Consider the following 13760-nt stretch of genomic DNA (forward strand, 5'->3'; position numbering starts at 1 on the left):
GTATCTGGGTCAGTGTGATCCAATTCAATGTTGCTTTAAAAAACAGCACAAAAGTAAAATGGATTATCTGATCCTGGGCAGGGATTTCCAAATCCGGATCATCCTGATTCAGACTCACCGACAGATGTCGCCCTCCCCCTGCCTCAGTGACAGGTTGACTGTTACAGCTGTGCTGCAGCTCCTCACACACACACACTCACACACACACACTCACACATAGCTCCAGCCACTGAGGCTGTTTCTTCGACAGCGTCACCACCCCGTAAGAGTCTTGGTTAGACACATTCCCGGTTGGTTTTCAGAGGCTGTCCGCGGACTGCACGGACCCATCGTGCACTTCATCTGTGTGTGAGAGATTTCGATGTTGTTGCTGCTTTATCAAGCAAACCTGAGAGAGCTTTAGGACGCTGGAAGCAGACTGCTGTCCACTTGTTCTCCACAGCGGTGAGTTACTTCAGTCTCTGTGTGTTTGTGTTCACGCAGCTGTGTGTAAACCGACTGTATGTGACAGCCTTTAACATGCCATAGGCTGCTTCAGTACAGGCAGCTCATACTTGTTGTTGTCTGTTGTCGTGTCACAGCTTTTGTTTTTTTATCTGCATGTTCCGTCCATGAATCTTGCACAATCTCAGAGAGCACACTGGGGAAAACAGGTCAGAGCCCCAACTGGGGAGCAGATCAAAAACAAACTCATGAAGCAGATGATAGAGTGGAGGAAAAGTTAGTAATATTTAAAAAGTAGCTTACCAGGGTTTTAATGTCACAAGTGAAGTCTACAGGTGTTAGAGTGCTGTGACAAGCCTTTTAAAGGGACAGTTCACCCCAAAATCAAAAGTACATACTTGAACTCTTAACCTGAAGTGCTGTTTATCAGTCTACGTAGTTGAGGTTTGAGTTGCAGAGTGTTGGAGATATCAGCCGGAGAGATGTCTGCCTTCTCTTGAATATAATGGAACTTGATGGCGCTCGGCTTGTGGTGCTCAAAGCGACAAAAAAAACTGTTTGAAAAACCCAATGAAAATGTCTCTTTCCAGAAATCCTGACCCAGTTACTCAAGATAACCCACAGACCTTGTTATGAGCAGTTTCATGTAGGAACTATTTCCGCACAGAAGGAAGTGTGCATCTACTCATGGACAATGTTTCAGCAATATATTATGTCTTAGCAGTAACTAAGTCATATAATGCGTTACCAATAGGATTTCAGGTAATTATTACATTTACGGTGTCACGTAACACGTTATCAAACAAAATAAACCGCTTATTTTCACATTTCATTCATCCACACGGATCCACACTGCTCCACTTCTGCCACTGCACCACCAGAAAAAATGCCATCTCAAGGTTACTGTGTTTTGTCATGTCATTATACGTGATATTACAGAAGGGTACCAGTGATGGGCACATCTGAGTTATGCCATACTGTGTGTTATCATGCTCAATGTGTTGCCATTAATACACCTGCAACATCTACAACGTATTCCACTCTGTGTCTGTGTCCTACAGCTGCCTGAAAGCAGCGGGGATAAGGAGCTTGTTTTTTCATTGTCCCAGCGATTGGCACATTTGGGTGATGTTAGTAGCCTATATGTCAGATCTGTTTCCATTCACATCCCCTACAACTGCAGAGCAACACCGGCACACGTCCTGTTCTTATGCATAACTCTCTCTGGTGCTGTTGCAGCTGACTGGCACACCAGGAACCAGCAGGTGCGTCTTCCAGCTCCGGTGTGTAAATTTGCGCTCGTCATAGCTACTTAATTGCACGCCACTCTGTTTGTTGTGCTAACCTAAATATTTGTTTATTGTGTTTCATATTGTCGGCCCGCAAATATTTATCCATATCTCATAATTATCAGACTTAGATCCTCTGCCTGCCCCTCCCTGTGTCCAAGGCTGTTCATTTATTTAAACCAGTCTAGGCTATTTAATGGTTCTATGTCATCATGCTATTATTAATTTAAGCAGGGGGGTTCAATACAAAGTGGTAACCACTGTATGTGAATGCTTGAATGAGTCAGACCTGCAGCACTGGATTTGAAATGAACTGTAATAAACTGGAGCTTCTGTGCTTTGATTAGCTGCCATGAAACAACATGACCCTCAACCAGTTAAAATGAACATTAGTTCATCTGAGGTCATTTTAGTGAAAGTAACACAAAAGTAGTGAAATAAGTAATGTATTACTCTACACAGAATCATATTGTGAAGTAAGTTATTACTTTCAAATGAAGGTCTTGAGTTATATGTAGTGATTACATTGTGAGAGTAACTTCCCTGACACTGCTCATGGACGTGTCAGTGCAAGATATAAAGATTTTTGGCATCCCTCCCAGTTGAGCTCTAACATCAGCTAGCTAAGGCTGACTTCTCCAACCTCTGCAACTTATGCCAGATCAATCTAGATTGATAAACAGCTCTACAGTCAAGAGGGAAAATAGGTCTTTTTGATTTTGGGGTGAACTGTACCTGACAACAATATTCACCTACATTATGTGCACGAGTACTTTATATGATGTACATTACTACTTTGCAATACCTTGTTCAATATTTTGCAGTACTACTTCTCATTGTTGTATCATACAATCTAACACTGATTATCAGGCACAGTCTGCTTTGTCCAACCATTTTAGTTCATTTTTAGTAACTTGTATTCATCTTACTCCTACTGTTACTCTATGAGGCACTGGTTTTTGCTCTTGCTTGTTGAAAACACTTCTGGCTTGGACAGTTTATATGTATACTTTGCCAGATATTTAATATTCTGGCGACATGGTGGTGTATTGTCGCCTCACAGCAAGAGGGTTCCTGGAACCTCAGGGGCCTTTCTGTGAGGAGTTTGCATGTTCTCCTCATGTCAATGCAGGTTTTCTCTGGGTGCTCCAGCTTCTTCCCACAGTCCAAAGACATGCAGGTTAATTGGTGACTCTAAATTGAACGTGGGTGTGAATGTGAGTGAATGGTTGTGTCTCTATAGCCCTTTTTGAATAGGAATTGTGCAAATTTGCAGGAAAGCCCAATTAGTCTTTTTTCAGCATTGGCCGTATAAAAACAAAATCGGGGAGTGCAGCAAAATGCCGCCTACCTACTTTTGTTTATACAGAATGCGCCTTTTTCGGGGCAATGGGGGGCGTGAGCAAGTAACAAAACGTGTAGCTCAGCGTGTGACGTAAACAGTGACGTGGGAGGGAAGCCGCGGCTGGTCAGTCCTTCTGTGATTCTCTTGTAAGTTGGCCCGTCCTTCACCGTCCCAGTCACTTTACGTTTAATGGCCTCTTCGTTTGCGAGGGCAAGGAGGGCGCGCAATTCCTTGTCTCCCCAGTTGCTCATCTTTACAGTGTCTTTCAGGTTTGCGTTTCCCTCTTGCTACTAGCTGCTCGCTAATTCCTGCTATCAGTTGTTTATCCACCGCACATCCTCCGTTATCAACAGCTCCTCCCACAAGTAATCAACAGCCCCTCCTGTGGCGGAAGGGTGCCTCATTCTTTTTAAACCAAAAAGGTTCCGCTAATATGACTACCCTACGAGGCAGAAAATTGGGCACCTCGGATCAACTTGCCAATCAGGCTCTGTGTGCTTGCAGCTTGTCGGCAAAACCGCCAAACATTCATGGAAAATCTGGCAGTGTAGAAGAGGCATAAGTGTCAGCCCTGTGATAGTCTGGTGACCTGTCCAGGGTGTACCCCGCTTCTTGCCCAGTGTCAGCTGGGATAAGCTCCAGCCCCTCCGTGACCTCCAATAGGATAAGCAAATGAATAAAGAAATTTAATACTCTATTGTTTTTAAAACTGGGCCCAGTAAGTGATCCTGACCTGGGGAACCCACTGGTTGTTCTGGTTGTGAATGTTAAGCTACAGCTGTTACTGTACTCAGTGTTACTGTAATTTGAAGCATTCTCTGGCACAAGAATTTCTTTCAGGATGAATAAAGTTCTATTGTATTGAATTAAATTGAATTGAACTGTCCCTTTAAATATTGTTAGGCACTCAAGACTTCATGAAATTAAATTTGGAAGGAGATATTATTGTGTAATTTTAAAGGAAATACTGTTCATTAATAATTACTTTATTTCCTAATGTAGTGTAAGATTTAATCTTTAATCAGATTAAAGTGTTAAACAGCATAAGTTGATTAAGAGTGAAGTTCATATAACCATGTTTTATGTTACCAGTTCCTATAAAACTGTTTGTTATGCATCTATGTGTGATAAAACAATGTTATACAAGTTTATGTATTCATAACACAGGGTTATGCATTCACATTGAAGAGCACACATACACCACACTGAAACCAAGCTCAAATCTAATGGTGGGAGAATTTGGGGACTTCCAGGCCTAGGTCATGTTTGGACAAGGGCCCAAGGGGCCTACTACCAATAGATTTGGACCAGATGGGAAAAGGCTAAAAAGAAAAGGATCTGCCACCAATAGGTTTGGGTTTAGGTGGGCAGGATTAAAGGAATTGGGTGGAGATTCTCTCGAATCTTCACCAGCATAAAAGAGAGAACGCAGAGAGCGAAACTTCAGTCGTGCTCCGGAGCCTGACTCAATGAGTTGTATGTGTTGTTACATGCATGCGTGATGCAAAAACATAGGAGTTCAAGAGCCAGATATTTCTCCCAGAAGTTGATAGAGGCCAAACCACAAACGCAGAGTGAGAATTGGGCTTCATTCATTCATTTATTCATTCATGATAAATGTTGGATGTTAATGAATGTTAAAGTTTGGTAAGTAAGCCATCTTTTGCTGCAGTCACAACTTAGTAAGGTGATAATATGTCAGTGCCTTTTTTTTTTACTTGTTCTTTGTCCCTAAATGACCAAAAAAAGTCAACTTTTTAGGGCCAACATAACACACTATTTAAATTATGTGGCTTTAATTGACCTTAATTAATGAGGAATGTGCAATGCAAACGAAACATAACAATAAAACTTAAATTTAACCTCTGTCAAACATACTCAGATCTACAGTAATGCTCTTTTGTGTATGGTGCAAACTCACCAAGGGTACATGAATATGCAAAAAAATTCTGCAACAACAGACCTGATTACCTGAGAGGGAGTTCTCCTATCTTCCTGTTTGCACACAGTGAACCACAGCTAACCTGGTAGAAAAATATGTTCTCACGCCTGTTTAGGCTATCTGAGGTTTCTTCTCCAAAACATCAGTTCACGTGACACTAAACACAAGTCGCAAATAACAATAGTATCAGCATGGTATCAGCAGATAAGAACATTTTGTACATTATGTGATTAAAACAGTGGCACGTTCTGTATTTTGTGTCCTCCTGTCAAATTCCTGTGTCACTTTACAGCAGGGTTTCTCAATCTTTATGTCCCATTAGCCCAGTTTTAGGTTCCAGAGTTGCCATAACCTTTGAAGTCAACTTATCAGCGACAGTTTCGGGTTGTATTTGAGGAACAAACTCAAAGTGGACAGAATGGGAATACTGTTTTTTAAAGTTCCCCTCTAGGCATTGATTTAACACCAAAAAAAATCCTCTCTGTTCATCAAAATGACACGTTGAGAAGTTTTCTCCATGGAAAAAACAAAACATAATGCCTTAAAATGGCTTAGATGTAACTTTACAGTTTTACCTCATTTAGTATGCACAGAACTATGAATATGCAAAGTAGCACTGCCCCTTATTGGCTTGCCTGCAGCTCGAGTGTACCTGCTCTCCTTTGACTCTGCTTATCACATTCCTCTTTTACACAGCCTGTTTAAGGTGGTAAGGAGTTGTTCCACCTTTAAGCTGCCAGTGAAAGTAGTAACAAAGCTGGTTTGAAGTCTGTGTGGAAAAATGTGAGCCTGCAGGACAGAATGGGTGTGACGTTTTGGCAGCATTCTACGTGCACGATCCTCCAGTGGGAGATTTAAAACGCAGCTAGAAGCATTTAGCAGCTAACTCAAAAAAGAAGAACAGCAACTGAAAATGTCCACAAATTGGTGAGACAATGAGGTTAAGGAGCTCCTTATCCTCTGAGCAGAGAACCAGATCAACAACTGTAAAACATGGACAGGAAATGATGATTATTGCCATGTGATGCCATTGTTATTGTTTAGAATGTGCTGCCTGATGCGTATGCTATACATCACACCAGTCTAGTGTCTAGTGACGTCCCTTTTATTTCCAGAACATCGGCATGCTATCTTAAATCACACACTGTTTTGGCATTATGCTGACGTTGTTCTGTGTGAAAAAGGATAGCCAGTGTAATGAGGTGTCTTGGTTGTGGCAGTATTGGGGCACACAAACCTCTGCTTGTAAACGGTAATAGATACCATGAGCCTTCCAGCTGCTAATGTGTTGCTAATGGTTAGATAAGCCTTAGTCCTGATCAGCAGCTAATTTGAAGTGGAAATGAAACGTAAATTGCAAACTACTGATGCGTAGCTTCACCTGGCTTCTCCTCTGATACCCCTTGTTTCGCTGTAGTGTATCAGAGAGCTCCACTTCAGAGGCTGACAGGAGTGGTTCCTTAGGCTTGTGACCAATCCACCTTCTGAGACATTGGTCATTGGTACACTGCAGCTATAAGGTGGAAATACTCAGCCATGGAGTTCACATCTTATTTTGCTCACGATATGTCTTGTACCAAATAAAAAACACCTTTAAAAAAACAACAAAAACATATATATATATATATATATATATATATATATATATTTTTTTTTTTTTTTTAATAAATAAATAAAAAATAAATAAATAAATAAATAATAAGATAAAATAATAGATTAAGTAATTTAAGTAATAAAAACATTTTCATATAAAAAGAAATAGTGACAAAATGTCAATTAAGCACATTTACAAATTTTACCTCAAGGTGTTCCCAGACTGTCCGCCACGACCTTGAATATGTTCGTAGTTTCTGCCGTGCTCAGCAAGTCGAGTCTGTTAGTGTGTATTATCAGTGTGAGACATCCCACAGTGTAAACACTTGTCTGTTCTCAGCTGTGTGACTACAGCGAGTTTATCTGGGTGAAAGTGAACATTGTCATTGTCACTGTCTGGCAGTGAAGATACATATAATTATGCATTTAACCTCCACTTAATCCAAAATAAATAGTGAAAGATTATGTCACAGTAACTGCTTTTAGAATGTTGCATGCGAACCTGAGGAAGAGCCTGACTGATGGTGGCATTTTAAGGCCCGTATACTTATTGGAGAATAGAATAGAAAGCTTTATTGTCATTATACATTGAATATAATGAGATTATGGGTGCTTTAAAAAACAGATAAAACAAGACAACAAGCCAAACATGACATAAACATGAACACAGCTATATAATGGCTATAATAGCAAATTATAAGATAAATAAAAACACTAAAAGACAGAGGTTAAAAGTATCTACAGTGTAAATATTGCACATGATTGTTTGTCACAAAGGTACAAAAAGCAGTCATCAGCCAATATTCTAATCAGCCGGTTTCCAAGTAACCTTCATATTTGGCTATTAAAGATATTTAAAGAATGTTTTACAATTCATTGAATCTTTATGTAACCCTTCATTTTTTCACGTTTCGAATAAGATGAGAAGTTAAAAAGAAAACTTCACTTTAAATCTAAGTATTATTGATTAAGCAAATTACAAATATGACAGAATTATTGTAATCTAGTAAAACTGAGCGTCAAACATGTACTACTTTTAAATGATATTTTAAATGATAAATCTGACTGATACCTGGCGAATCCTAATCATAAACTTACAAAGGGCCCAACGTCTGGATTAAAAAGCTCTTCTTTACATGATGAAAAATAATATGAATCCATAAATCCCTATGTTGTACAGGGACTAGTTAACATGGTCTAAATGAGGCCCAGAATGTCCTGGGGATGGATTTCACATGTGTTGGCAGGAGCCCAGTGCTGTTGGCTGGAGATGGATGTTACGTTCAGAAGAAAAATGTTCTCTCCAGGAAAGATAAACAGTGCGAATACCACGAAGATCGTATGAATAAAACATGCTCAGATTCTGATTTAGTCCTGCTGTTGCTCCCTGCTGTTCATAAGTGTGGTGCACTATGATTCATCACTTTGATTTTCTTTTTCATGTTATGTCATATTACATGTAAAAAGCAATGAAACATTAAAGAGGTCAAACTTTTCTGGAGAAAATGTACAAGTCATTGCTGAAAACTTGCAGTGGAAACATTTGAAATAGTTTTTATTTCCTAATATGGTGAGACTTTGTAGGTTTTCATTTTAAAAAGTGCAGCTGAAGTTGAAGTGCTCAAACAAGTCAAAGTGACAGTCTGAACAGATTTACTAAAAAAGTGGCAGTGAAAATGGAAGTGCCAGTTGTTGAAGTGTGAGTGAACGAAGTTGAACCATAGTGTTTTAAAGCGTATGAAAGTAGATGAAGCTGAAGTGACAACTGAAGTTTAAGCACTGTGTGAAGTTGCAGTGCAGTTGTAGTAGTTGAAGCGGTGCTGAAAGAAGTTGACAGTGGCAGAATGAAATTAAAGTGACAGTTTCAGTTAAAGCACTGATGAAGTCAAAGTACAGTATTATTTGAAGTGAAGCTGCTGAAAGGAATTCAGAGTAATAGTTGAAATGCAAACAAAGTGAATGCAGTTGAAGTGTCAGCTGGCTTATAAAGCCCCTTTGCCACTGGACAAAAAAGCCACTTACACCCACTAACATTTGGCTTTGTCTTAAGTTAAAAAAAGTTAGTCACCATTTATTCATGGCCCAAGACACACCAACAGTCTTGCCAAAATATCAAGTCACACCTGTATTTATATATGTACACAATAGCTTCTATAACGTGTGTTATCATTCTTATCACGGTATAAGAGAATAAAGATAAGAAAAAATAAGACAGGTAGCTTTCATGATACTGTCTACCGTTTTTTTTTTTTTTTCTCTTTTCTTTCAGCGGTAGGTCATCTTTGCTGGTGCTTTTGATGTAATTTGCTCCATACAATAAAGTGATCCCACATTTACGGCTTTCTTTTTTTAAATCATACCATCCCTCACACTGGCTGCCATTAGAGGCTTTAGATGTGTCACACACTTACAACTCCCACGTGCCAATGGTGATAAATAGGCTTCCAGTGAAGGTTTTTTTAAATTAAATTAAATTTAATTAAATTACATCTTTTAGCCGGAGTTTACTTCTTTATTAGGGAATGGGTGCACACAACATATTGATACAGTCAATTAAAAATTCATTAATAACTTTTTGTATTGGCCCAGTCAAATACAAAAAGATAATATTTGGTCATCACAAAATTACAAGGCTCACCATTTGAGAAACACTGATTCCCGGGACAAATGACTCTGCAGTAGTTACAGCTCATTTATCAACTCGGAAATACAACACCTGCTAATTTTCTACCCTTTTCTTCGATCCTTTTCTCACTATTCAATGATGCACCTCTACAAATCCCATCCGTCTCAAACAGCATTCGAACATCCAAATTAGTCGGCACCAAGTTGTAGTTGCAAGAAGTAACAGTTGTAACATTTTCACTAGCCTCCATGCTGCTTTCTACTGTTTACTAACCTGGGTTAGTAACACACCAGTAAAAAAAATACTCGTCCACAATGGGGCCATGTACATGACTCTGGTAGCAATGGTAAAGGAATCTTAATGTCTACTTTTGGCGAGTTTTCCTGCATTTAAAAACATGCTTATATGCAGCAATTTTGGTGGGAAAACGGTACTTGTCAGAAAAGGGTCCTAAAATAAATTGGTGCCATTTCAAGTGTAAAAACTGAGAGCAGATATCAGTTAAAGTGTCAGTAATTTTGACTTTGATGAAAATCTGAAAGAAACCATTTTAAAGCGACCAAAGCTGTGACTTCACATGTAGAGGTCAAATAAACTGCAAGCCTTATGAACTTGAATATCCTAAAGCAGTAGAACAGTAAGTCTTATTCAGCCTAACAGGTTCAACGGGTTCATAAGGCTGTAAGGGTTTTCTTGGGTTCCTGTCCCTGAAGAGTTCAGATTTCAAGTATCAAGCAAAATATTTGCAAAGCAGGGAACACAGCTCTTCCAGCTGAACATTGCCATATAGAATAACCTGATAGCAGATAAGCTGTTGTGTGTGCAGCAGAGCGAGGTTTACACACTGAAATGTGTGGTCATATGATGAAGGCTTTTATCTAAAGCACTTTACACGTCCGCGACTTAATACGGTGTAATCATGGGTGTACCCAGTTTCTCCTCTGAGGAAATTTAAGGAGTGTTTAATGGTGGTGGTGGGCTGGGCCTTCATGGGTTGTGTGGACAGCACTTAGAAAGTAACATTCGCCACATGTTTCCTCCACAGCTCAACGCCATGGCTGCCGCTTTCACCATGCTCTTCTTCTTTCTTCACATCTTCACTGCCTCGGCGCTGGAATCGGCCTCTGAGCAAGGTATGTTTATGAATATTAGCATTTATTTGGTAACTTAAACATGTGCTTGCATTAGAAGATGTCAGACAGGTTTTAAACTGTTTATGAGATAATATACATTAACATATTATGTCATGCTGTTTGCAGATTTATGCTTGGCATTTATGATGCATTCTTTGGCATCTGGTCTCTCCTGATACACAGATTTTCAATTCTTGTTTATTCATTTGGTTTGGAAACAGAAATTGCTCAACACCAGATGGAACTAATTTTTTAGATAAATGTGCTTTGAATGGGCCACAGGATGATTTCAGCCCCCAGAATAATATAAAACATGTACAGTTGCATGGTTACTGCGCTGCTTAGGTATTCAAATGAATATGAAACGTGTTGCACAACAGTGAAGCCCTCAGCACAGAGCCACAGAGAACACCCAGCAGATTTCTAGTGAAGTGGCTTCCCAGGAATTCTGGAGTGCAGAGAGTACTCTACTGCGGAACAATGGGAAGCTGTTTAGTGTGTAGAGGCCCCCCTTTCCACCAAACAGCCCCTCAGCGGCAGTAGAAAGGCTGTGTATTTGCATACACGGGCTGTATTTTGTCCACAGATATAAACTATGTTTGCATTGACCATTAAAGTCACTCACGGACATCCTGTGCTTCGTCTTGTTACGTAACGCTGTCAGTAGTTAAACGGAGGTGTGGACAGAGTGTTCCCCTCCACTCCTGCTCCCCTGCTACTTATTTAGCTCTGGTTTTCTATGAACGAGGCTGCCGTGTTGAGGCATGTTTTCCCCCTGTGGCATAATGGGAGTGAAAGCTTTCAACTTGTGGCCAAACTTTTCCTTGAAATCAGTGGTGCCTCAGCTAAGTTTTTTAATGCAGACTTGGTAGTTTTCCAGCATTAATAGCCTGTAGATTTCTAAATCACTGCCTTCATCTCAGATTACGTGGAGTGATTTAAACAGGTCTGGTGTCGCTGTGGTGAATGGCTGCTTGCCCAGAAGGAGACACTACTACATGTAACTGGAGAGCATGCATAAATTTAATATGCTCATGATCTCAGTCTTTTCTAAGAGAGGTGAAGACAAGGCTAGCTATGCTGGCTGGGTACAAGTTGTTCACTAGCGACGTTAGCTGAATTAATTGTAGAAAACACCAGATAAATGAGGAGTACTTTAGGTGGGGGAAGGAGGGCTAAGTGCTAAAAAATATTGTTTTGTCCTTTTTGAAATAAAATGTGCTCAAAATGGTTTCAGCTGCCACTCGTTCTTTATTCTGAATGGGCGGCAGCAGGGCAGAAGAACCCAGTGGCTGCAGCTACCAGCTACATCCAATACTTCAATTAGGGGATGGGTGAAAAAAATGGGCCCTAAAATAATATAACGACATTTCAGGGTGTTTTTGCGCTAATGATATTCTTGACAATCTGAGAACGAGTGAGATTCAGATTCTGTATACAATATTAATAGTTCAACAAATGCAAATCTACCACAAATTACACATTTAAACAGCTCCCAAATACAAAAAATGTCCCCTGGGATCTATATATATATAAATTAACAGGTGATTTCCTTCTTTCTGCTCTGCCATGTCTCCTCTAATCATCACACTGTAACCTGTGACAGGCTGTTACGATACCACAACTATCACACGTTCACATATATGTAGTTTTTTGTCGAGCCGTGAGTGTCACATAGGTTTACATTACCAAGGGGTTTATGACAAAATCACTTGACGACTCTGACTCCCGTGTGCACACAGCGAGAGAGGAGAGGGAGAGACGTTGTGCTGCTGCCAGAGGAGCCGCTGAATGAGTTTCCTCTGAGCAGTAACTCACTAAAAGAGTCTGAGAAGTCCGGGGCTTTTCATAAAACGTTCAGGACGCCACAGTTTATTCCACACTACTGAAGCTGCTCCTCTATTTGGAACCACCACAGAGTCTGTAATAATTTCGCTTTCAGCCATGCTTCTTGTGGGTAACAGTATGACGTCAATAAGTCAACAAGTCGAAATATTGCGAGTATCACAACAGGAATTTTTCATGATATTAAAAATTATACCGCAATGATATGGCACACCTCTAGTTGCAAGCTACCTACTCAGTCTTACCACGTAGACCAGTTTGCAGCTCATAGTACAAACTTAATTCAGTCAGGAGAGACTCATTCTGAGAGACAATGATATTTATTTACTTGTGCACATAAGTATGAGAGCTGTGACGAGTCTTTTGCGATTAGACCCCACAGTGATGGGGTATGGGCTCAAGCATCATCACCTACAATCAGACATCTCACGTTTTTATACAATCAGGCACTGAAAATAATGGACAAAAAGCCTGTCTATCGCACATTAGAGCGATACAATCTTTTCAGCTCTGACAGCTTTATTAACTTTCCTGAAATTAGTTTTCAAATGTATCAACAGTTTAGCTCCAGGGCCTTTTTCCAGATTAATTCAAAGACAAGACAGTAATAGAGCAACAAAGGAGCAGCGTGAATGGCAGCTGTAAAATACCATATCGTAAATTTACATTTGGACAATCAGCTTTTTCCATAAAGGGCTGTCAGCACTGGAACACATTACCAAGTGAAATCAAACTGATTACAGATTTAAGATCCTTCACAACAAAGGTCAAATGCTGGTTGAAAGCAAACCAGAGCTGAATGCGCTCAAACCTTTAAGGGCTATTAGTGTAAGTGTCCTGGCGTATTGTGGTATGTCTGTTGTAGTGGATGTATTGGGGGACATGTTGTGATGTTTGTATTGTGGTATATGCACTATGGTATGTGGATTGTGGTTTGTGTGTTTTATAGTGCCTTCTGTGTTTATAGTGTCTTTTGGTCGGAGGATGTTTTAAACTGGAATCAGTAACATTGGCTGTTAGAGTGATTTATTTGAATTGATGCATCCAAATTGGCCCAGAATCTGACATGAACTGATTTGAACTGCTGGATCTTTTATCAGGTTTCTACAAAGTGTATTTTGTAGCTTAAGCTTGCTGTTAGTAATGCAGGCAATGGGATGTTTAAGCTTGGTGACTAGATGTTACTGAAGTTGTGGAGCCCTCCATGGTCAGGTACCTGAATGCATCAGCGATCTCCTCCATCCATATATTGTCAGTAGGTCCCTTAGGTCTTCAAAACAGGACATACTGACTGTCCCTGGCTCCAGACTCAAATCAAAAGGTGTCCGTGCCTTTGAAGTCGTGGCTCCAACACTATGGATCTCTCTTTCTTTAGGTTTGCAGTCTGCGGTCTCTTTAGAAAATTTTAAAAAACAACCGAAGACCATCTTTTCAAAAATGGCCTTTGTCCCAGCCTGAATTGTCTAGCGCTTGTTTTCTGATATGTTTCTATCGGGCCTCAGTGCTTTCTTTTTGTTGCCTTGTTTTATTTGTGGTATATTGC

General features: G+C 40.0%; 1 protein-coding gene across 2 annotated transcripts in view; it reads left to right on the forward strand.

Annotated features, from left to right (window-relative positions):
• The first annotated feature begins 212 nt into the window (after nt 1-212).
• ghrb (growth hormone receptor b) overlaps nt 213-13760 on the forward strand; it is a 32197-nt gene continuing 18649 nt past the window's right edge. Inside the window, exons 1-2 of one of the 2 annotated variants that reach the window (XM_049603971.1) lie at nt 213-444; nt 10285-10372. In XM_049603971.1, coding sequence (XP_049459928.1) covers nt 10294-10372 — 79 coding nt within the window. In that variant the 5' untranslated portion in view covers nt 213-444; nt 10285-10293. Of the gene's footprint in view, nt 445-10269; nt 10373-13760 lie in introns of those variants that run through there. The other variant, XM_049603970.1, reaches the window with a different exon arrangement.

This window comes from Epinephelus fuscoguttatus, linkage group LG18, assembly GCF_011397635.1.
Source record: "Epinephelus fuscoguttatus linkage group LG18, E.fuscoguttatus.final_Chr_v1".
Lineage (NCBI taxonomy): Eukaryota > Metazoa > Chordata > Actinopteri > Perciformes > Serranidae > Epinephelus > Epinephelus fuscoguttatus.